A 23,151-nucleotide genomic window follows, 5' to 3' on the forward strand; every position below is an offset into this window, starting at 1 on the left:
ATACATGTAATATGCTGGGGCAATGTTAAAATTTGTAATTAAGTACTAATTAAAAAAAGAAATGCTATCTTTGCATGGCAGTGATTTGTTAAGAATCCGCAGAGACTTGCAGTCTGGCGATAAATGCTTAAACCTTGAATGTTTATATCGAAAATACATCAAATTATTACGCGATATTTCACCCGCTGTTCAGAAATTTCCTTTGTTTTTATCTGTGTTCATTATCATGCCTCAAGGACCTTTCTCGTTACCACGACTGTACTGCAGATAAGTATTACTAGGATAATTACAGAATTCGCAAAATCCGGGTGGTCCATGCGCTCCTGGCGTTCCTCTCATACCAGGAACACCTGCGAACAAATTAGTTCAAACAATTAGTAAAATATTCCGTACAAAAGATAAAGTTACCAATGCTACAATGAATATTATTCTTAACAGAACATTGATCCTATTCCATAAATTTTTAAAATCCTCGAAAAATTTAATTTAGAATGATCCTTCTTAAAAGGGGGATAACATTGACTGTCTTTCTCGAGGAAAATTGTCTTCTCTTTTTAAAAGGAAGTGTAAGATATGAGCTAGCTAAATCGTCCTAGTATTGCCATCTATTGTAATCGACAGTAAGTTATGCCTAATATGTTAGGAAGACACGACGACATCTGCGATGTGTATATATATTTCGGCGCGAGAAGGAATCGCTCTCTTAGCTCTTCGCTCTTTGCTCTTTGCTTTTTGCTCTTTGCCTTCGCTCTTGGCTTCGGTCTTTTGGCTCTTTGCTCTTGATCCTGTGCTTTTGGCTCTGCGCTTTGTGCTTTGGCATTTGGGTCTCTTGAGACGCTCGGAACCGTTTCACCGCAGGAAGCCTATCTAATCACCGGTTAATAAGTAGCGGTAGGTGATTGTAAAGATTAATAAAGGAAGATCCGGTATTGCTCTGAGTAACGAATCGAGCTGCACTCAGACAATACCTTCATATCGTTAAATAACGATAGCGCCGATTACGCATATTGTGAGGACCGTGTCGTCGCGCTGTTCTGCCTATTTGTACCTAGCGACGATTAATAATAAAGCATCCAGAAACTTTTGTTAATTACCAACGTGTAGAACTATTATTCAGAAGTGGATTAACCAACGGTTAAATTAATCGGGACAATACTCGTTTCAGTTGAGGCCATTCCTTACAGAAGAGAATTCCCTTTACTTTCTGAGGACAAAATTCTCTTACCTGGTCTACCTGGTTCGCCTCTGTCTCCTTGTCTCCCAGTTAAACCAACCCCGTCGTTGCCTGGAGGTCCTGTTAAAATGCAATAGTTAGACCATAATTATCCTCAAAACAATTAAAAACGTAATAACGATGTTCAATAGCTAATGATGACGTTGTTTAACCTGGCAGCCCTCTTGGACCAGGTGGTCCTTCTAAACCGATTCCTTCCGGACCTCTGTCTCCTTTTTCTCCACGTTCGCCAAGAGGACCCTGCGGTCCTGTGGGACCCTGTGGACCCGGTAAACCGACGAATCCACGTTCTCCCGGCAGACCTGGAGATCCCGGATCGCCTGAATGATTGAAATCGGCATCAGTTGGGAGCAGAACGTCTCATAAACGCACATAAAATAATAAATATACTTTGTAACATGTATATACCCGATGAGAAAAGATTATAAAATCATATATAATTATATATGAGTTGTATATTTTATTATACATGATCTGTGTGTATAAATTTTGTTTCTATGTGGTTATGTATGTATATAATCATGTGAAATTATATATGTCCATACGCACAAAAAAATTGTTTGATATAATTAAATGCCTACGAGCATAAATAGTTGCTTTCATTGTACAACATTTTTTTAGCGTGAACATATATAACCATGTATGTTTATACATATACGGCCATATAGAGACGAAATTCATACATTGTCTCATATAATAATTTTTTGTCGGGTGAAACTACGTCATGCATTAGTCTCAGCTCGTAGGAGAAATATCCAGATATCTTTTATTAAAGCGGCTCGTCAAGACTAATAAGCGTAATCGGCAAAGCCAATCGGTCAAAACCAATCAGCAAAATCGAAATATTGAAACTCGAGAGGCCAAAATTGTTACGATGAAGCCACGACTAACACGAATCTCCCCCATAACGACGCAACTTTCGCTTTAAGAAAAGACTTCAGCATCGACAAGTGACAAATGAAACGTGATTGATGAAATTACTCGACTAATCTACTCGTCGCGTGCGCATGAAAGAAGCTTCCGTTATTCCGAGCAGGCTATAATTCCAGGCATTATCGATGCTTGTGTTGATTTCGAGCAGGTAGATAGGTAGGTACCTGGAATGCCCCGAATTCCGGCTCGACCGGGACGGCCCTGTCGAGCCAGTCCTGGCAATCCGGGCAGCCCTCGTAGACCGTCTGTTAGTTCTTTCAGCCTCTCTGCGACACATGCGGTATTTCATTATCTTTATGGGCGCACGACAACTCGCGCGAGACGTTAGTCCCGACGTCGATCCGTCGACGTTGTTAAGTATGTGTATGCCATTGTGTGATATCGTGTGGATGATATTTCAAGCATATATTTTTTTAGATGACTACTATAACAACGATGCTCTCGTGGTTGTTGTTTGCCAAACGCCTCTTCTCGCGTTAGGCTCCTAGCGTTCCGCTCTACGTCCAAGACTCGTCTACAAATTAATAAGAAAGACCTACAGTAATAGCTTGTCTTTAATGCGATTAATGTCGTGCCGAGTGATAAGCGCGCGGGGACCGGTAACCCTGACTTGGGGGGTGTACCTGGGCGACCTTGGGAACCAGGTGAACCAGGACGGCCTGGACGGCCTCGGCCAGGAGGACCAGGTGAACCTTGCATCAGCGCTGCCATCTCGGTCATCCGTTCTGTGTGTACACGAACGATGATGAGGAACAGAGTCACACGGCAATTCATACGTACTGCCCTGGACGTGCACGCGTCTTTCATTCGCCTCGCGAGATATACGGACTCTCTCAATGAAATTATTAGATTATTAGATTATTATCTTACTCCTATGATTCCTCAACGACATGATTGAAATAACGTCGTCGTCTTAAATGTTAATTAAAGTTAACTGAAGCTTAATTTATCCGCCATTTCTGCCCGGATACGAAGATGAAGAGAATCAGAGAATGGTGAAACGGTTAAACTTTAATTAACTTCAATTAATTTTTAGGGGAACAGTCGACGCGCCGAGCGAGAGAGATCGGGCACACTGATAAAATCACCTCTCAGCACACTGGCGCAAATATCTCGGATCTCCACTTCGCTGATACTACGTCCCGGTGACCCCTGAAGCCCCGGCATACCCGTTTGACCTCTGTTCCCTGGCGGACCTTGTAGACCGGGTGCTCCATCCTTGCCAGGCATTCCGGCTGGTCCTATCTGTCCCTCTGGTCCTCGTTCTCCAGGGGCTCCTCTTTCACCTGGCTAATCATTTGTTTCAAAAGCATAGGATTGGTTTATTCTCAATTATCGGAATGTTATATATATATATATATATACCGGAGTCGTTTGCAAATAAAATACTTACAATTCCTGGCGCACCAGGCGGGCCTCTGGGTCCGTCCAGACCAGGACTACCGATATTTTCAAAGCTGTTATTTGGGTAAGGTATATCTTCGATTTGAACTGAATTACCAGGAGGTCCTGATGGTCCTGGCGGCCCCGGAAGTCCTGGTAAGCCTGGTCTTCCTTCTAATCCCGGTATACCTGGTGCACCTGACGAGCCACTTGCGCCCTAAGTATGTGAGATCTTAGAGATTGTAGAGTGTAATATTTTCGTTTTGCACCGTTCTTACTCACAAATGAAAAATGACGCGATTTTTGTAATGCTTTTACTTCATAACGAAATTGCAAATTACTTCAGTAATGATTCCTCTTCTCTTCAGTAACGACTAAATAAAGGCTTTACTGAATTATAAATGAATATATTATAATAATAAATCAATATTAGTACAGTTAGAAAATTTTATTAAACTTAACTTGGTTAAGTTTAAGGCTATACTTATCCTTTAGTGTAAGTACAAGATGGACAACGGGAAATTTGGAGAAAAAAGCACTTCAAAATTTGGTGATAAAAAATAATAACGAAAATTGTAACAGTTCGTTATTTCTTTAGTAACAATAACGAGTTATTTTGCAAAATAATAAGTGATAGTAATAAGTAACATTATTAAAAAGTAATTTTTCCAACTTTGTATTTACCGTGCTTCCCGGTAACCCGCGAGGTCCGACAGGACCTTGTTCGCCTTCTTGTCCTTTGCTCCCTTTTTGGCCTGGCTTCCCATCTAGTCCTGGCGGTCCTGGTTTTCCAACGAACCCATCTAAACCACGAGATCCTGGCGAACCCGGATCTCCCCGCATTCCTGGAAGTCCCTTATCGCATGCAACGGCGAATATTCATGAAAGAGTGCGTTATCTTACGTAAGAAGAAAATAAAACAGTAAAATATCGTTGCTTGTAAGTTCAAAGTAACAAAGTACCTGCGGTCCCGGTAATCCTGAAATTCCGTCTTTTCCTGGAGCACCAGGTAGTCCTGGAAGACCTACCGCTCCGACTTCTCCTTTGGCACCTGGAAATCCGTCTTCGCCAGGAGGTCCGATAGGTCCTGCGGGACCGGGAGGTCCTGGTATTACGCTACTATCCACAAATCCTGGTGTACCTTGAAGGATATTACTAAATATTTTCCATACTTTTTATATAATTTATACTTTCTATAATTTATATTAACAAAATCTCTTAGTGCCCGATTTTTAGTAAATTAACAAAATTGCGAACCATCTCGTCCAGGTTCTCCGACATCACCCTTCGGACCCGTTTGACCTAGTAATCCTGGAGGTCCTGGTAGTCCTGGCGGTCCAGGTAAGCTTGTTGGCCCCGGCAGCCCTGTTATACCACGAGGACCTGGTGGTCCTGGAATGCTAGGTGAGTTAATGAATATAGTATCTCCTTTGGCTCCAGGTGGTCCGGATGGTCCCATAGGACCAGGCGCACCATTCTGTCCACGAGATCCATCTGATCCCGGGTGTCCTCTTTCCCCACGTTCTCCTGTAATATTATCGTTAAATTTCATAGTGCTCTAGTTAATAATAATTGTTTTCATATTCTTCTTGCGATATATTATATTTTCATGTTGAATCAATCAAGAGAACACCGAGAGATAAATATTGTCAATAAATAAGGAGAAAAGATAATAAGAGCGAATGTAAAAGAATGTTCAGTCGCAAAATTCAGTCGTTAAAAAGAAATAAGAGGACAAAATAGACTCTTGAGCTATTCAAACGTTTCATCATCATTTCGACTTTCTGCTATAAAAAAAAACGCAAATAATATCATACTTTATAATTTTTTTTATCATAAGAAATGTATTTTCCATGTGTAAGAATTCTAAAAAAAAAACCTGGAACTTCGAGGAACTTCAATGCGAGACGATTTGTTCTTGTCTTTCCATTGAAGAGAGTCCAAATGATGACCAAAATGTTTGGATAATTATTTTAAGAATCCATTTGCATCTTTTTTATCGTATTTCTTTTCAAGCTCGCCTGAAGTTTCGCGCAACTTGTACCGCTTTTATTAATTTTTTTCTTCTTGTTGATTATAAACCAATGAGCCATGCTCATTTAGTTTTTAACTTTCAATGAAAATATTGGACTTCCGATACGCGCTCGGTCGACTTTGATTTTCAAGTTACTTATAAGCGGACAGTTTATATAGAGGTTGCGGTAGATTGCAATAAATTGATTTACAATGACTGCGAATAAGCGCATCTGGGTCATCGGGTGTCGATACGTGGAATCTCGTGCGCTGCCTGAATCGTTCAATAGCCGCTATTAGAATCGTGGATTCTTTACAATGTTCATAAAATAGTCATAAAGACAAAGCACATGGGCGACGTGAGCATGTTTAACGCATTATCGACGAGCGAGCCAGATCCTGACTTTTCTACGACGAGCTCCCTCAAACCAAGCGATCTTCAACTTGCTGTGCGCATGGCTTATGTCTTCAAAAATATCTTCCATTAGCGGATTAACAAGTGTGTGAAAATCGATATATTACGTAAGATCATTGACCTCGTCCTGGCACAATCACGGATTGGATGACAATTTGATTTAGGTATCGCAGTGTTGGCTATATCGAGTGCGATTATCAAGAACACTCGTTTCGCCACATTCTCGTACTTCATCGCCGTCGAGAATAGCGAGAAAGCGGTTATGTATATCTCGGTGCGATTTCTAACGAGATTGAATTACATCGTTCAGCGCGTATCTTCAGTCGCTTTTAATGAACGTACGGATGGATTTAATCCGCTCCAATTGAACGGTTCGCAAAGTTCATTTTTCTAAAGAACAATACATGTGTATGTTTACCCTTTTCACCCGGATAACCCGGAGTTCCATTATCCCCTCGTTCTCCTTTAGGTCCTTTTTCACCCACGATAGAAGGCCCAGTAGCACGCGATAATCCACCTACCATGCTGCTTATGTCCCCTGGCGGGCCAGGGAATCCTCGAGGACCTTGATCTCCTTTCAGACCCGGGAAACCCATATCACCCTATTTGAAATTTACTTTTCTATTGCTACTTTCGTCGTAAAGAAATTCTCCAGTTTCACACTCGTCACCGTATCGAGAATTAAAATCCAACGACGTAACGCTTACCCTTTCACCGCGATCGCCTTTTCGTCCTGGAAATCCTGGTAATCCTTGAGGACCCATAGGTCCGGCTAATCCTTTGAGACCTTGCAGACCTGGAAAACCTCTCGCACCGGTATTACCTGGAGCTCCCTGATAAGACGTATATCTTTTACTTTCACGTACATCTGTCCACGTTTCATTAGCGTAAAAGTTCTTTACTGAATCGCGAAATGAACAATATAACGTACTGTTTTTCCTTGTTCTCCCGATAATCCACGTTGTCCCGGAAGTCCAGATAAACCTGGTGCACCTATCGCCCCTTGTGCTCCGGGTGGTCCAGGTGAGCCCTGATTTTTTTATAAATTGACAAAGATATATCTATGCTAATTGATTTTTTTAAATGTGTAGTAATGATTCATATATAGCACATATCGAAGATTATGTATTTAGAGTTTAGCCCGACCGATTAGTATAGGTTGATTTCATGTAATTACGTCAGATTTTATTAGCGTTATTATTTTAGGCACCGAAAACCGCACGAGTTTTCTCGGTCGTCCGATTCGTATAAACGTATTTAATAAATAAATGTAAAAATTACGCAATTCGAACGGAGCTTACGTTCGTGCCGTTGAACCCACGTGGTCCCTGCGGACAGATTGTCTCGCAAGCGGGTTTTATCTGCGATAGCGGAGCGGCTATGTTCATCTGTGATCACGTAAATAATACTAGATGAATTTTTGCGAAGATGAATTTTTTTCTCGAATCTTCTCGAAATATATCGAATACTTACTGGTAGTTCTTCGCATGTTTCTCGTTCTGGTCTCGTGGGGTCGCAGTTTAGGACCATCCATTGTAGATCGATCTAAACATGGTGCGGATAAATATTCGGACAATTTCATTTTAGAATATTATCGCTAGTTTTTTCATTATATTTTATATTTTTAGTCACCACATTATAATCAATAGCAGGGATTACGTACGATGAGAAAAGAACCAAGAAAAGTCAACATAATTTTGTTTATAAAACCCACTCGGTTGCGAAAAAAAAAAGTGAAGAAAAGGGAGCGATGCTTTCAGGTTTCTTTCAAAACTCTTGCATTCCACATGGAATTTATGCTTCTTATTATGAAAAAGATTTAGATGACTTTTGTAAGAATCCGCTTGGTGCTCCTTCTTTTATTTATTTATTTTGTTTACTACTGAATGGACTTCACGACTCCGATCTTCCATTGGCTTTTATTGACTCTTTTTTTTGTATCTCTCTCTTGATTGCACATCAAAGAGACTTGATCGTTTAATTGATTTTTCTAAATGTCACACGTCGTCGTCGCGTTTGCTTGTTTCTATTTATTGGTGCTATTTGTCGCGTGCTCTAACATCGTTCTGAATGTGGGCCAAAGAGTCTAATATTAAATTTCGTCTCCCTTCACAGTTCTAGCCTCGTTTCGCGTAAAGCGGTCTGTAATCAAGTAGCGGGCTGCTTAATTGTGACAGCCGACACGTAACGTTATCTCACGAAGATGCGCATTCCTCACAATGACATAATAGCTATGCAATTCAGGAGCGTTGGATGCGTGCATACACACGCAAGTCGGTCTTTATGAAAAGTTGAGATCACTTTTATCAGAAAATCTGCGGTTAGAAAATAAATAGAACCAGGTCAATTTGAAAACTTCCCTCCCAGTGAGTATTATAAATATATTTTTAAGCTTTTTCTATATGTAAAATTTCTCTCTCTCTCTCTCTCTCTCTCTCTCTCTTTGTACGAACATTGGGTTTGAAAAAAATTGATTAAAAGATTGATAAAGAAATTATTTTATTCGCATCGTTTTATACGTAATAAAATATATCGGATTTGCTTTTTTCATTATATCATTAATTACAATTTTATTTTCAATCAGTCAGAAAAAGTGTGCGATACCTGCTGAGAGAGATACATAGTTGACCTCTGACTTGATGTAAATATCAAAAATATTAATGGACTTACCGGCACTGTAATTCTACTGTTACTCATTTTGGCTATTGACAAATTGCCATCGACTTTAATCGGTCCGTGTGGCTTCAGATTTTCCGTGCCAATATGTTCGCAATCGACGTGAAGCACCAGCTTGTCCTTGTGCACCCCGAAGTTTAATTTGTGCCAGCTCTTATCGAACATCTGCTTTATCGAGAACCATCTTATCTTTATTCAAATAGTTCACCGATTCGAACGATGTTAAAAAGTATGATTGATTGATTGACCAAATTTTCCCTCTTATCTGTCCCGCAAACACGATATTCCATGAATGAGAGAACATTAATTAACGATATTAACGAACGAGAGAAGAGAAATTAATTAGCGAGTTGTTATCGCAAAAATCTCCGCCATTGCGAAACTTATGAAACCGCCGCGGTTATTACTCATTGACGAAGATTCCGCACATTGTAACGATACGTTCTTATCGCGGCATCATCGATAGTACAGCGCATAACCCTGTCTTTTGTCACGAACGAACGACAGGATCCTAATGACGCAGGCCTCGTCAAGTGACATTTGCGCAAGAACAAGTGATTTAACGCACTTTACATCTGTCCCGATGAGACGGGACGATTCACGAGCTCACTTTTATGCGGTCGCGAGCGCGGCTCGCGACGGCTTACGTAACGATTTCGTGGGACAATTGACGAAACGTTCATAATAATCGATCGTCTAAATCGCTTTAGCTGCTGCTTCAGCTCTCTTCCTCTCTGTCTCTCCTTCTCCCATCCCGACGACGTTTCTAAATGCGATCCACTCGATAGGATTTACGACCGTGCATTCCACAAGTGTCATCATCAACGTTAGAACCCGCTCGACTTTAAAGCTCTCGGAGCTTGAGGAGTGAGACTTAAGACGAAATTTTTGGTCGCAGTGGGAGGAAAAGTAAACGCGTCGGAAACTGACCCATAAAACCTGGTGGCTTTCTACGCCAGTTCCGCATCGATCGACTGCTCTATTTGGCAAAGCAGGAATATAGGACGATTACGAGGCGCAACAATGTGCGCAACACGAGCTATTCTGGAACGATGACGATGACGTGACCGATGACACTCACGCGATCGTTCACGAAAGAGACAGTCTGCAATTTTCCCTCGCGGTCAATCAGCGAGAAGTCCAGCGTCCGTTTTCTGGGATTCATGGTGATGAGAAACTGCGGGCTACCTTCCGCGTCCACGACCCTAACGATGTGCCAAGGGTACTTGGGTATTTTCCTCGCTCGCAACGTGTACACCAACGTAAACTCTTGCGGAAATCCATTGGGTGTGATGTTCCTGAAAAGGCACTGAGATATGCCAAGGGACTTCGGTGCTATGAGAGATATTCATAGCGTTGATCGATACAATTTCAACGGATAAATGTGAACGACTCTATTAGAGGATCGACGTTACTTTAGATAGTCGAGGAGAATTTATAATCAATCGAGATTCATAATTATAGGTATTGTACCGGATTAAAGGTATAATTATATTCGACGAGCATATTCATTTTGATTCATCGCAAATGCAAGACTCATCAGTGGATCACGCACCGACGCTGACTTCACTACTCATCGTCACACTGCTTCTCTGCGTGTTAATGTTAAATGTATGATACCTTGTCGGGAGGGTGACATCAGTATCTTTCTCCAGCCGGTATGCCGTTTGCATGCGGTTGCTGCCTCTGACTTTCGTCACGCCGCTGTAATGCGCCTTCAACAGGTCCAGCTTTAGCTTGCTAATAAAATCGAACGTCTGAAGGTCGTCTTCCCCGGATTTGTAGCTCTCGCATAACCCACGTTCGACGATACTCTCTTCCGCAACACATTCTATCGGAAGCGTGACGTGTTTCACAAGCTCCGCAAAAGCGCTCATTGATGTCACAACAATGAAATATATTATTTATTACTTACGAGTATAGATCATGTGCACAATCATGAATATCCATGTTTCCAGATACATTTACCACGGCCAAAGGAATCTGAAATAAAAAAAATAATATCAATATACATTATTATTAATAAGCTTTTTAACTGGAAAATTATTCATGGATATATGAAATATCTCCGTGATGTAAAATAAGCTCGAAAAGCTGTTCGAAAACACCACTCGTGTGTCCTTTAATAGACACTAGCTGTTAGAAAATGCTCGGAATGTTCTCGGGTGTAGTCGTTCGAAAACGTGAAAGGAGTGACATCGAGTGCCACTAAGTCTCTCGCCGAAAAAGCAGGAGGAGTCGGTGGAAGCAGTGGCGTGTTATGGCGGCATTTATCTCTCTTCAATAGTGCGGCATGAGTTTAACCTATCGTTATTCATAAAAAATCGAATAATGGATAATATTAAAACTATTATAACGTTTAATAGAAAGATATCAAGTAATAACGAGCGAAGATGTCCTCATGTTTAATTCCGACGGGAATTTACTTATTCAAGACGTACGAAGTAATTTTATACATTTGCATCGAAATTATATAAACAGAAATTATAAATTATAGAATTATAAAATTATAAATTATAGAATTTTTTGCTTGCTTGTTTGATACTGAACGTAACTTATGTATAAATCCGAAACAACATGTTTTACAATGCTCAGTTACATAGTCATTGTTTATCATTGGCAAGACTGTAATTATTGTTTTATTGTCCAGATAACATTTGCTTCTTGATTCCACCTATCAAATTCTTCATCACTACTTTCTGCATATAGAGATCTTTCGATAACAGATCATAACAAATTATTTCTAGCTATTGCAGCAGTTACAGCCAAAATGTTTCGTCGATGTTCCTCCATTTTAAAGTAATTACCACCTGGGAAGCGTTCAGCGACATCCGACATTCGAGAGCACACTATTCCCTTATTACCTTTCCACTGAAACTGTTAAAGAGTGATGTTTTCGAACACAGCTATAGTATATATATATATATATATGTGTGTATATGTGTGTGTGTACTAAGATAGATAGAAATTTATTAATTTATTATTATTTTCAACAAGGCTTAAAAATTCGTATAGTCGCATACTACTAGCAAAAGTTATTCGCGAACTTCTTACATATACATAATGATTATGAACAGTACAACAATTATTTTATAAATACTTTTGATAAATATTAGAGGCGACATCAACGATTATTTTAAGCTCGACATATATCATCAAGGTGATGTCTTTGAGTAACACTCAATAGGTTCTAGCAGTCGTTCATTGTTTATTAAAAAATAATTAGTAACAGAAATTTGAAAAATAGCCTAATTATTATTGCATATTTGACATAAGGTAGGATTGGACTAAATTAGGTTTTTAAGATTAAATTAGGTTTTAAATTAGGTTTTACGGAGAATTAAATATCAAAATATTAAATTTTATTTTGTTACATCTCAATAACAAATGCCATTCCTCATCTGATTCTTTTCGTAATATCACTTCTAACTATTATTTTCCCACAATATATACCAAATTTGTACCAAATTAGTAACAAAATCTGTAAGATGTCACTTTTTGTATATAGAATATTATATGGAAATAATTAGGGTAATTATAGCATCAATAATATTCAATCGCTTTTATAATAATATAACTTTTTGATATGATGACAACATATAAAATGTACCAATAAGTAATGAAATATTTTTAAATATATTTCATGAAACAAAATATATAGACAAAACTTAATCATCAATATATAATAAAGTTAAATGTCTTACAATAATATTACATTAAGAAAATATTATTTATTTATGTATTACACAAGTAAAAACTGATAATAATAAAAGTATTGTAAATATAAATTTTGTAAAATGACTACTTATAACTATTTTTAATATATTAAGTTGAATGATTTGTGTCTTTAAGAATGTTATATTAGAGCAATAACACCACGCATGGTCCTGTGGCGCAACGGATAACGCGTCTGACTACGGATCAGAAGATTCCAGGTTCGAATCCTGGCAGGATCGGAATTATTTTTTGTGTTAAATATAACCGACCATTGGTCAAATTATTTATTGGTAATTTAATAAGCTTTCAATATGCAAGCTGCATTAACATTTTTTGCTATCATTACACAATACTGCAAATACGTTTCATATTATTTATCATATTGTCGTAATCACTAACAACTTTGAAATAACTAAAATACGTTGATTTTAGTAGCAATATTGTCAATATTGTCAATATACTTTGGAATGCAGCCGCAAAATATAATTGCTCAAGTTACATACGAGTTACATACGTAATAAAATTATTGTCAATGTCTATGCGTAAAATAAAAAATGATCATATAAATTTAGAGTCAGAAATCATTTACAGATCGTAAAATTTTGTATTTTTTAACTAAAAAAGGATGATATTTTCCCAACAAATGAAATTTCGTTACAATGATATAAAAACATTTGGAATCATTAAAATACGATATGACACTTAGCAGTGCTAAGAAACGGAAATATTTAAAGCACAACTTTTTTAGAGGAATATTTGAACTATGTTACAGCATTGTATGTATTGTTATACATCCGTGAATATTGAGAATCGTGATATAATGTAAAAATGTAAAAAATAAAACGACTCAACTAAGGATTTTGCTACAGCAGCTTTGTTTTCAAACGAGTACAGGAGATGTTTCAACGCGTAAGCGACGTACAAGAACTAATTTGAAAATACAAAAACTGGTCTTCATTTCAACAAGATACGTATATGTTGTGGTAAGTAATAGCAAAAGATTTTTAATAGTCGAGCTAAGAAACTATAATGTTTCCTCGGATGAGCGTTTATTGTTTTGATTAAGACATCGAAAACAGCCAAGATTCTCAGCCAGTAAGAGGCAAAAAGTATAAAACTTACAGAAGAATATCTCATTGTCCCTCACTATACTTATAACATAATTATTATCGTGTGTACACGAATGTTACACGTGTGTGAGTTAACAAGATGGAGGCTACATCACTGAGAGATAAGAAATATCAGTAAAATAATACGGAAAAGTCTACTGCAATATAACAAAATGCAACACATAATATAACGTTGCATGCAATATACATGCAAATTTCAATTTCCCACTCACAACAGTTTATATAACATAAACATGAGTTACTAAAGTGTTATATAACCGTTATATTAGTTATTAAAAAGTAATCGCAGTCAGAAATAATTTGTTGAAAAGACATCGTTTCGACAAACAACCACCGAAAACCGAATGTCGAAATTCGAGTCGATTCGATGTTGGGACACATATAAATGTAAACGTGTCTTCAACTGCAATTTCAACATTAAATTAATTATTCAAGGAACGACAATGTGTGTATACAGGGTGTCCCAAAAGAAACGGACCATCCTAATACCTTCAGTATTGAAGCTTCAAGGAAAATGATCTGAATAAAAGTTGTAGGGATTTAAGTGAGCTATCCTATAATGACCTTGATCTCTATTGTCAAGGTCATTTGAAAGTCAACTTGCGTTTTTTAAATGGGAACCCTTATTTTTTATTACATTGTTTTTTTCTACTAGTTAATTTGAACAACTTTTGTCTAAAACATTTTTTTATTTGTCTAATATTTTTTGAGATATTTGAGGAAAACTTGATAACTTTTTCAATATTTAACTTACGCGATATCTCGCTAACTGTTTGTCGGAAGAAAAAGTGGTACTAGACTTTCTTGCTTTATTTAGTCTCAAGAATATATTGTTACAATAGCGCCCTGATTTTTGTTAATTTGATGATTTTGGAATTTCCAAAAGTCAGTAAGTTAACAAAAGTCATGGCGCTATTGTAACAATATATTCTTGAGACTGAATAAAGCAAGAAAGTCTGGTCACTCACTTTTTCTTCCGACAAATAGTTAACGAGATATCGTAAGTTAAATATTGAAAAAATTACCAAGTTGTCCTCAAATATCTCAAAAAATATTAGTTGTTCAAATTAACTAGTAGAAAAAAACAGTGTAATAAAAAGTAAGGATTCCCATTAAAAAACGCAAGTTGACCTTCAAATGACCTTGAAAATAGAGGTCAACGTCAAAGTCAAGGTCATCATAAGGTAGCTCACTTAAATCCCTACAACTTTTATTCAGATCATTTTCCTTGAAACTTCAATACTGAAGAGTTATTAGGCTGGTCGGTTACTTTTGGGACACCCTGTATATTTACCATATATAAATAAGATTATTCCTGATTTTCTCAGGTTTCGCGACCGCTGGGATCGAGATTACTATATGTACATACGTGCTCAAAACGTCGCGAATCCTCTTTCGGTAACTTCGAAATCCCCAAGTGGCGCAAACTGTACCGAACCATGTTCTAACCGCGCTACATGTTGCTTGACTTGATAATCGAGCAACATGTGGCGATCCTAGCAGCTCTGATGATATTTTTGCGACTTAAGCCCCTTGCACAATGCCTGGCAATAGGCAATAAGAATAAAAATAAACCAATCACAATAGAATATTCTTGTAATAGCCGATTGTGATTGGTCTATTTTTATTCTTATTGCTTGTTGCCTGGCATTGTGCAAGGGGCCTTATGCTTATGTAATGTATTCTTAGGGCCAGAGCACAGACTTCTGCATAACGCATAACACACAACGCATAGTTAATATAGTTATATTGTTATAGTAGGAAATTATATAATCTCAACATATTGATAATGTGTAACAGCCGTTATAACGTGTTACTTCTGTGTGTTATACATTATTAATTATACAAGATGTTCCGTAAATCGAGGTAAATCGCTCGGGAGATAAATGGGGAACCAAAAACAAGAAAGAAAGTTGATACAAACATAGGTCGGAAAATGCATTGTTTCCGAATTATCGCTATTTTTATGTTAAAATTTGAAATTGCTTTGCTTTCGAATTTGTTTGTCAAAATTGAAACATGAGATGGTTTTTATGAGTTTCAAAACATGAAAGTCAAATAAAAGCTGCGGACTGCTGTAACACTATCCAGGATACACCACGTGGAGGTACAATCTGCTTAGTGTCCCTTGGCAGAAATCAGGACCCCACAGTTCGTCACTCCTGTGGTATTTATCGACTCCAAACCCTCCCTACCGTGTGTGTATGTGTGTTTGTGTGTGAGAACGTAAAAATCATACGAGGTGTTCGAAATTACCTGCTCTTGCGTGAATGCAGGCAGATTTTGGGGTCCTGATCTCTGCCGAGGGATGCTAAGCGGGCTGTACCTCCACGTGGTGCATCCTGGATAGTGTTAAAGCAGTCCGCAACTTTTATTTGACTTTAGTCATGTTTTGAAACTCATAAAAACCATCTCACGTTTCAATTTTGACAAACAAATTCGAAAGCAAAGCAATTTCAAATTTTAACATAAAAATGGCAATAATTCGGAAACAATGCATTTTCCGACCTATATTTGTATCAACTTTCTTTCTTGTTTTTGGTTCCCTATTTATCTCCCGAGCGATTTACCTCGACTTACGGACCACCTTGTACAACAGTTATACTCTGTATTTGCTGAAGAAAAGATAAAATTATTTTATAAAAAGAGATGAGGAGATGATATTTTGCGTCATTAAATCTTCAAGTTTTAAGAATTTATTATTATTATTATATTAACCACTATATATTATTTATATAGTTATATTAACCATTCGTTCCAAATATGTTGGCATTTAAACGTTCTCAGTTCAGGAACATATAATATTTTTCACTTTTGCTGAATGTTATATTTTTTAAATATAAATTCTGTATATTTATCTGCACATATTCGAAAAGGGAGATTAACACGTTTTTTCTTAATTTACACGTTCTCAATCGCGCATAGCATCGGCATATTTATAGCTTAATATTAACTTTTCACACATAGAGGAATTAATCATTACCCAGTAAACACAAAGTATCATTGATGTTACAATGTCAGCTAAATCATATGGTATGTTACGTAACTGTTACTCTGTTATATAAGCAATACAATTGTTACAATTAACAAAGCAATTGTTATGTAACATAACATATGATTTAGCTAACACTGTAACATCGATGATACTTTGTGTTTACTGGGTAGTCATTGCTAACATATATTTATATATCATTTTGTCCCAGAAAGGAAAGATGTGTAATAATTAAGTGGTTATGGGCAAATTTTTCATTCAAAGTTATGGGCAAGAGCACAGGCTCTTGCATAACACATAATACATAACGCATAAGAGAATAAACCAATTAGTTTTCTTCATTTCCCTCCTCAGGATAGAAATGAAGAACTTTGATTGGTTGATTCTCTTATGCGTTGTGTATTATGTGTTATGCAAGTGTTGTTATGCAAAAGCCTGTGCTCTTGCCCTTTATCTTCGATATGACCAAGTATAAGAAGTAAGCGGCAACGCCGCAACGACGATGGATTTCAATATGCGATGTTGCAGATAGCAACACGCAAAGTTGTGTCTATTCGCGGGCAGTAAGTTGAGTATATAAGGTTAAGAGCTTGTTACCACAGATTCTGGACCTGAAGACATGGAACAGTGAAGATAGTGAATAAGAACGAGGTAGGAAAACAATCAATTTAGAATCTGTCATAATATCCGTTAGAATATTTAGCTTATCTGTCGAAAGGTACTTTGTCTCAGTGTACAGTGAGGTAAATATCGCGAGGTAAACATTATAAGTAATGTATATGTTTACGAAAATCGAGATAGACTGTATATATATATTCGTTATATAGCAATTATGTTTGTATGTAAACACATCCTTTCTTCAGAAAAGGCGAGAAATTAATCTTATATTTACTTTTCAAATATCAATACGATGAACAATAATACATATATAGATGCCGTGTTATACGTACTCGCGTGCGTGCGCACGCACACGTAACACACACACACACACAGGGAAGGAGGGGGGGGGAGAAAGAGAGAAACTATCGAAGTATACACTTAGTTGTAAAATGTTTTAGACAATGAAATGAAATGTCCATCAAGCTGTCAGGATTAAGAACTGTTATCGATGGACTTGTGCAATAATTAGTAATGATAAAAGTCAAAGTAGTAGCATACAGGATATCATAAAGAGAACGACAAATTAAGTAACGAAAATGTAAGTATTTTTATCATATTCTTATCCCTACCAAGTAAGAATGCGATCCAATAATTTTCTGGTGTAATGTTACTTAGGTTTTCGTCATAATGAAATTATACTGCGCAGACCGGTCGATGATAGCTCTTAATTACGAAAAAAAATATTTGCTTCATTTCATTGCGTTTAAATATTTTTGTAATTCATGTGTACACATCAGTGCTTTTCTACATCGATAATTACATCATCGGTTAAACTCGACAGTAGATAAGAGCATCGATGGAATCGTCGGAATGTTTGTCGATAACTTCAATATGACCTACGTAGCTGAAATATAATCTGAAGCATATAATCGGCCAATATTCCGCAGTATTTCACAACAAGAACTTCCGTCGTAACATATATAATTGCATCATTTTGTTTTATAGTATATACTGTTTTAGAAAATGTATTCAATGTTGCACACTTGTAATATTCAATATTATATATAATATTATATAATATCTCAGACGTCCTCAGAACGTCCTTTGGAGATTTGCGCTGTCTGGATATCTGTATATACATATATATATACATATATCTGTAACGAATTTTTTTCCCTTTGATTATCACAATACTTTACGAAAACCGATGTGTAACCTCTTGCATATTATATGTTTTTCATCTATAGACAGATTAGGTTAGCCACTTGTATCAATAGTCTGCCAGAATATCTCGATCGAGTTATTTCGTGGCCGGCGTCACAACTGTCTATTTTTAGTACTCGTCACAAATATTCCATATCTTGTCGCGGATTATACGCGGTCCGTTAATTTTGTTTCTGCGAAACACGCGTGATTTTAACGAGCGATTGCAGCCGGTGGAATGTTCAATCGCTATGCATGGGATGGTTTCCCTCCGATGTTGGTTTTCCATGTCGTTGAGAAAATTAACGAACATCTCGAACTTTTCATGATCCACGAAGCTCTCTTGTCCCGTCGATATTCTCTCCGTGTCGGAATTTGTAAGATGGTGGTCGCAGTTTATATCTAGATGAACCGGATACGCACGGCGCGGCTTCGTTGAAGGCGCTGTTGTAGAAAAGACAGTCGGATCGTTTGTCGGATGTTTTCGTGGGTATTGGTTTAAACGGGTGATCCATTCGTATTTCTTCCCTATATTGATCCTCGCACTTGAGAGACGGACGGAAAAGCGAACTTTTCGCGCAAATATTACGTGTCATTCTCAACAACCGGAAATGTATCATTCGTATCTAATGTTGCATTCAGACTCGGTGAATGTACATTTCAATGCGACGGATGGTCCAAAGACGACTGTTGTGAACGACACTTGCAACTCGATCTACCCGATGCCAAAGTTGCTTTGTGTCGGCATCGGGTTGCATCACGGTGATAGACACGAGGTGGCGCCACAGCCGAGCCAGAACGAAGTTGAACGAAATTTATCACGAGACGTAAGCCTCGACAGTTGCCACACTGGCGAGCGCAAGAACTTTCGTGGGAGCTGTTCACGGTGGGACTGGTGGGAATGAGCAGGATAAGTGGTGAGAGAACAGGTGATAAAAGGCCATACGTGGACCGGCAGGACGTTCGTTCGGTACCAGAAATGCTGGTGTCCACCGACGAGCAGACAAATGGAAAGCCGGACTTCATCTTTCCCGCCGACATAAACCTGCGTGAGTGCAGCGTCGTTATTATAGGAAGCACATGTCAAATATGCGGCAGAGATTTCAAGTGTATAACTGACGTTGCTTTGCACGCGCAATGGCGACACAGCCGGATCGACAGTGTGTTAAACGGTGATCTTAATCTTGATCACGACGATCATCATCATGAGAACTGTTATCACGAACAGCAACATGACAGCCGTGACGATCCTACCAACCAGAAATGCGACGTATGCGACGAGCAGTTGGATACCACGGACTTGAAGTCTTACGAGGGACAGATGAACAAGAAGCAAATACAAGAAGAAGAGGAGACGGATCGCAAATTCCGTCTGATAATCAAAATCGCTGGTGTGACAATGACGGAAATATTGCTTAGCCGGAAGTACTTAAAGGCAGATAGCGGTGAATATTTCTCCGACGCCGATACGCAAAGTGAGTCGCACGAGAATGAGAAACGTCAAGATGACTACGGTATGAATATCGATTTGTCTCTCGCGACGGGCCGTGTTGTGGGTAATAGCGGTATACAATGTGCACGGCCCCATAAAACTACAGATCGATATAATGAAAGCAAATTGGCGGCTATTCAAGGGAACGCGATAGCGCGTCCCACAGGTGTGTCCGAGAATAGTCCTATTGACATATCAAATACGCCGGACAGAAATGCGACCTTCGGCATGCACGACGGCTTGTGCGCAAGTCACAGATATCATTGTGAGATCGCTTCATCGCAGACTCATCCGAGCACGGAGGACACGTTCGCCGGAAATCTTGTTGACACGATAGATGTTTGTGATAACGACGAAAGCTGCTCACCAAAGAGAAACGAACGAGAGAGTGGGAGGAACACGAATCCAGCAGCGGAAGTCCAGACCTCGAGTCTGGAACGTCCGGAACATCGGCATTTGTATCGTCAGAATAATTCTTCGCTGTATCATTCTAGGGAATCCGTTATTTGCCAACAAAACAGGCCAACTGAAGCAACAGTTATTGCCAGACTAAATCCCTCGTCCAGCGATAATTCTCCAGTCTGGTCTAATAAAATTACGAGCAGTAGAACAATTGATACGTCAACAGACCCTTCGACGGAACCTATAGAAATAATTATTGATAACGATAGCGATGACAACTGCGATGAAGACATGACGCAGCGTCCAACCGCCCGTTCAACTCAGGTAGCAAGACCGAGGACGGAGAATGAAAATGAAACCGCGGTTCATTCGAAGGTCGGGCCGGTCGTCGACGACGAGGTGCAAGAAGTACTACGAATTACTAGGGGAAAAGTGCAAGACGACATTAATCACGAATCGCCGAATCGTACGGAAAGAGAGATATTGGTACAAAGCGCGCTCGGGCAAATGTGCATGGCTTCCAGAGAGCAGCCAGAGATTATTTATCCGGATAAGAACGATGCCATACTTGTTGTGAATAACATCGATTCGCGCGGTTGTTCACCGTGCGTGGCCATCGTCGATGATGATGATGATTATCAATTTCCGACGAACGTGAATAAACGGCACATAACCGCGTTTATGTGCGAGGCGTACAATAAGAAAGTAATTTGTTGGAATCGGCTGCAACATTACGGTATGGGATACTACAATAACCTACCGGAAATCAACAACAACGGCTAGGAAGAATACGCAGGGCGTATGAAAGGCTTTTCGTACTACTACTGCTACCGACAGCAGGGCTGTAATGTAGCGGATCGGATCCTAATGACAATGCAGCGACTGTTGTCAGCCGCTTCAGAGATTGATTAGGCGTGTGTAATATAGCAAGAACTTACTGTTAAATGGTATTTCACGCGACGTCTGTAAGTCGTGAACTCGTTCAAGGCCAAATCGATAAATGTGCCAATATTTGTGTCCTTTCGTTTTTTTTATTTTAATTACTAGAATTTATAGATACATGTATATCTTTTCTGCGTGCAACTACGAAATCAAATTTGTGAAGGGTTCCAAATTTACGAAGGAAATTTTATTTTTTTGTTCTATTTGTAACAAACGGTACTCGACTAAGAAGTGTTATGGTTGTGCAGTTTAATTTTTGATAAGGCCATAACATTTAACGTGATATTTAACGAAGCCAAAATCCGCTACTCTTTCTATTACTTTCATTGTATATAGACTGGTACGATATGATATAGTGTATCAAAAAAACATTAGCAAAAAAACATTAATTGAATAACAGTCCCGATATATATTAATGTTTATTTAAGTTGCAAACGATTAGAAAGACCGGTGAGTTTTGGCTTAGTAAATGTTAAGGTTTTATTGAAGCTACAACAGAGATGTGGAATGTAAATAATTACCTGTCAATTCCAAAAGAAGTTTCCTTCTATTATGAAATAAATAGATAAAAGGATATATGTATATTTGTGCACGCGCCCTTATGCGTGCTATAATGATGCTGTAACGAAGTTATATCATATATGTGATATATATGTGCTCTCAGAAGTATAGAAACACTTCCTGTATGATGAGAGTTAGAGTCCACTAACATGTTTCGGATGATGTGATGTTTCAATAACTTATAATAATCGTTAACGTCAATTAACGTTAAAGAACGTCGTTGTTAACTCTTTTTCTTTATGAGTGTCTCCCAAATGTAAATAAAACATTTGGAATTTCATTTCTACTGAATACGACTTAAGTACATGATACATTCCTTGTTATCTCTTGGCTATCTAACAACTTCAATCATTGTAACTTCATTCGTTGTGTCGATGGCATAAACTGCACTAATTATTATCTGAACTAACATATCGTCCATTTTTATCTTTGTTTTACAAAGTCCTGCAACTAAGAGATGCCAGTCTGCATACATATCATTTTGTCTAGGAGAAGAAAGTTCCCTCGAGAACTCACACCTCGTTCCGTCGCAATTAAATACTCTTTCATTTTTCTGCGATCAATGTTTCTGCTGAAATGTTTTCCCTAGCGCTTAAGTAACCCGTGGAAACAATCTTCCTGCGACGATGATACAATCAGAACTTTCATATTTTATGATATATACAGAAATTCAATGATACAATACAAAAATATTTTATGATTTTTTAACATATACTTTTTTGTATGTTTGTAATAAATATTTGTTAAAGAACACTCGACGCTACGGTTTTCTACACCGACATCAACAAATTATGTAAGCGCCGGTGGCCCACGCTTCTTGAACTTTCCGTCCAGGCCATTTGACGTTATCGTTCTAGAACGAAACGTAACCGCGAAATCTTTGTAACAAAACTGTCGCTTTATTGTTACAAAATCGGCTGATAACACAACAACGTGGGCCACCGGTGGAGGACCGTCGCGATATTGCGACGACGGCGCCCGTGTGTTACCGTGTTACTTGCGTGAGCTCCCCGTCGTTTCTCGTCGTATTATTATCGTCGGTAGCGCGTGCTTGACAGGCGAATCGAAGTCGCGATAATGAGAAGGGGTGGAAAACCTGCGGCACGCGCGGCTTCTTCACTACGTTGGCTTCGGTTGGTCAACGGTCAACGACGGACACGTTTCGCTTCCACCGAAACGCCGGACGTTACTTCCCGCCGCGCGAATTCGCAAAGGCACGATTGCACTCGAGATGCAGAACGCAACACCATGCACACAGCATCGCACAACAGTCGCACGCTCACTGATAAGCTCGCGGAGCCTCGTCTCCGAGACCCCTCTACTGCACACCGAGGGCCTCTCTCGAGGAGGAGGAACCGATTCGATCTTAGGTCCACGAAGTAGCGAAGGGAGAAGAGACGATCGTCATACGGCCGTGCATCATCGCGTTGCGTGCATCAAAAGCGGCAAAAGGCGCAT

The 23,151-nt window shown here is 38.7% G+C and overlaps 2 protein-coding genes, 1 long non-coding RNA gene and 1 other non-coding gene across 6 annotated transcripts; 3 read left to right on the plus strand and 1 right to left on the minus strand.

Annotated features, from left to right (window-relative positions):
* Window positions 1–12: 12 nt before the first annotated feature.
* LOC105187947 (collagen alpha-1(IX) chain) lies at window positions 13–22,960 on the minus strand. 3 transcript variants are annotated; one of them, XM_011149143.3, is made up of 20 exons: window positions 22,683–22,959; window positions 10,570–10,637; window positions 10,275–10,485; window positions 9,736–9,952; window positions 8,649–8,819; window positions 7,452–7,523; window positions 7,280–7,366; window positions 6,910–7,008; window positions 6,686–6,811; window positions 6,397–6,580; window positions 4,808–5,077; window positions 4,513–4,691; window positions 4,235–4,405; window positions 3,561–3,767; window positions 3,256–3,457; window positions 2,791–2,892; window positions 2,332–2,433; window positions 1,387–1,554; window positions 1,226–1,294; window positions 13–350 (listed from the first exon to the last, which is right to left on the minus strand). In XM_011149143.3, the coding sequence occupies exons 2-20, from the start codon at window positions 10,616–10,618 to the stop codon at window positions 232–234; spliced, it is 2,805 nt and encodes a 934-aa protein (XP_011147445.2). In that variant the 5' UTR covers window positions 10,619–10,637; window positions 22,683–22,959; the 3' UTR covers window positions 13–231. The 3 variants fall into 3 exon arrangements, with proteins under 3 accessions (XP_011147445.2, XP_025158007.1, XP_025158006.1); XM_025302222.1 differs by lacking the exon at window positions 2,791–2,892 and having other exon boundaries at window positions 22,683–22,960; XM_025302221.1 differs by lacking the exon at window positions 2,332–2,433.
* Window positions 12,538–12,610, plus strand: TRNAR-ACG (transfer RNA arginine (anticodon ACG)). The gene has a single exon. It is a non-coding gene; the product is annotated as a tRNA-Arg (tRNA).
* On the plus strand, window positions 16,912–17,814 carry LOC109504233 (hypothetical protein). The gene is made up of 3 exons (XR_003113476.1): window positions 16,912–17,144; window positions 17,552–17,691; window positions 17,769–17,814. It is a non-coding gene; the product is annotated as a hypothetical protein (long non-coding RNA).
* On the plus strand, window positions 19,181–21,984 carry LOC112588026 (uncharacterized). Its single transcript, XM_025302223.1, has one exon. The coding sequence runs from the start codon at window positions 19,198–19,200 to the stop codon at window positions 20,971–20,973; it is 1,776 nt and encodes a 591-aa protein (XP_025158008.1). The 5' UTR covers window positions 19,181–19,197; the 3' UTR covers window positions 20,974–21,984.
* Window positions 22,961–23,151: the final 191 nt, after the last annotated feature.

The sequence above is a fragment of the Harpegnathos saltator genome, unplaced genomic scaffold, assembly GCF_003227715.2.
Source record: "Harpegnathos saltator strain DR-91 unplaced genomic scaffold, Hsal_v8.6 scaffold473, whole genome shotgun sequence".
NCBI lineage: Eukaryota > Metazoa > Arthropoda > Insecta > Hymenoptera > Formicidae > Harpegnathos > Harpegnathos saltator.

Coding starts and splice junctions, on each gene's coding strand:
- LOC105187947 (XM_011149143.3), bottom strand. CDS start 10,618: ATGTATCTGGAAACATGGATATTCATGATTGTGCACATGATCTATACT. Junction 9,953..10,274: donor GATGTCACCCTCCCGACAAG/GTATCATACATT, acceptor GTGCCTTTTCAG/GAACATCACACCCAATGGAT. Junction 6,581..6,685: donor AAGGCGATCGCGGTGAAAGG/GTAAGCGTTACG, acceptor AATTTCAAATAG/GGTGATATGGGTTTCCCGGG.
- LOC112588026 (XM_025302223.1), top strand. CDS start 19,198: ATGAGCAGGATAAGTGGTGAGAGAACAGGTGATAAAAGGCCATACGTG.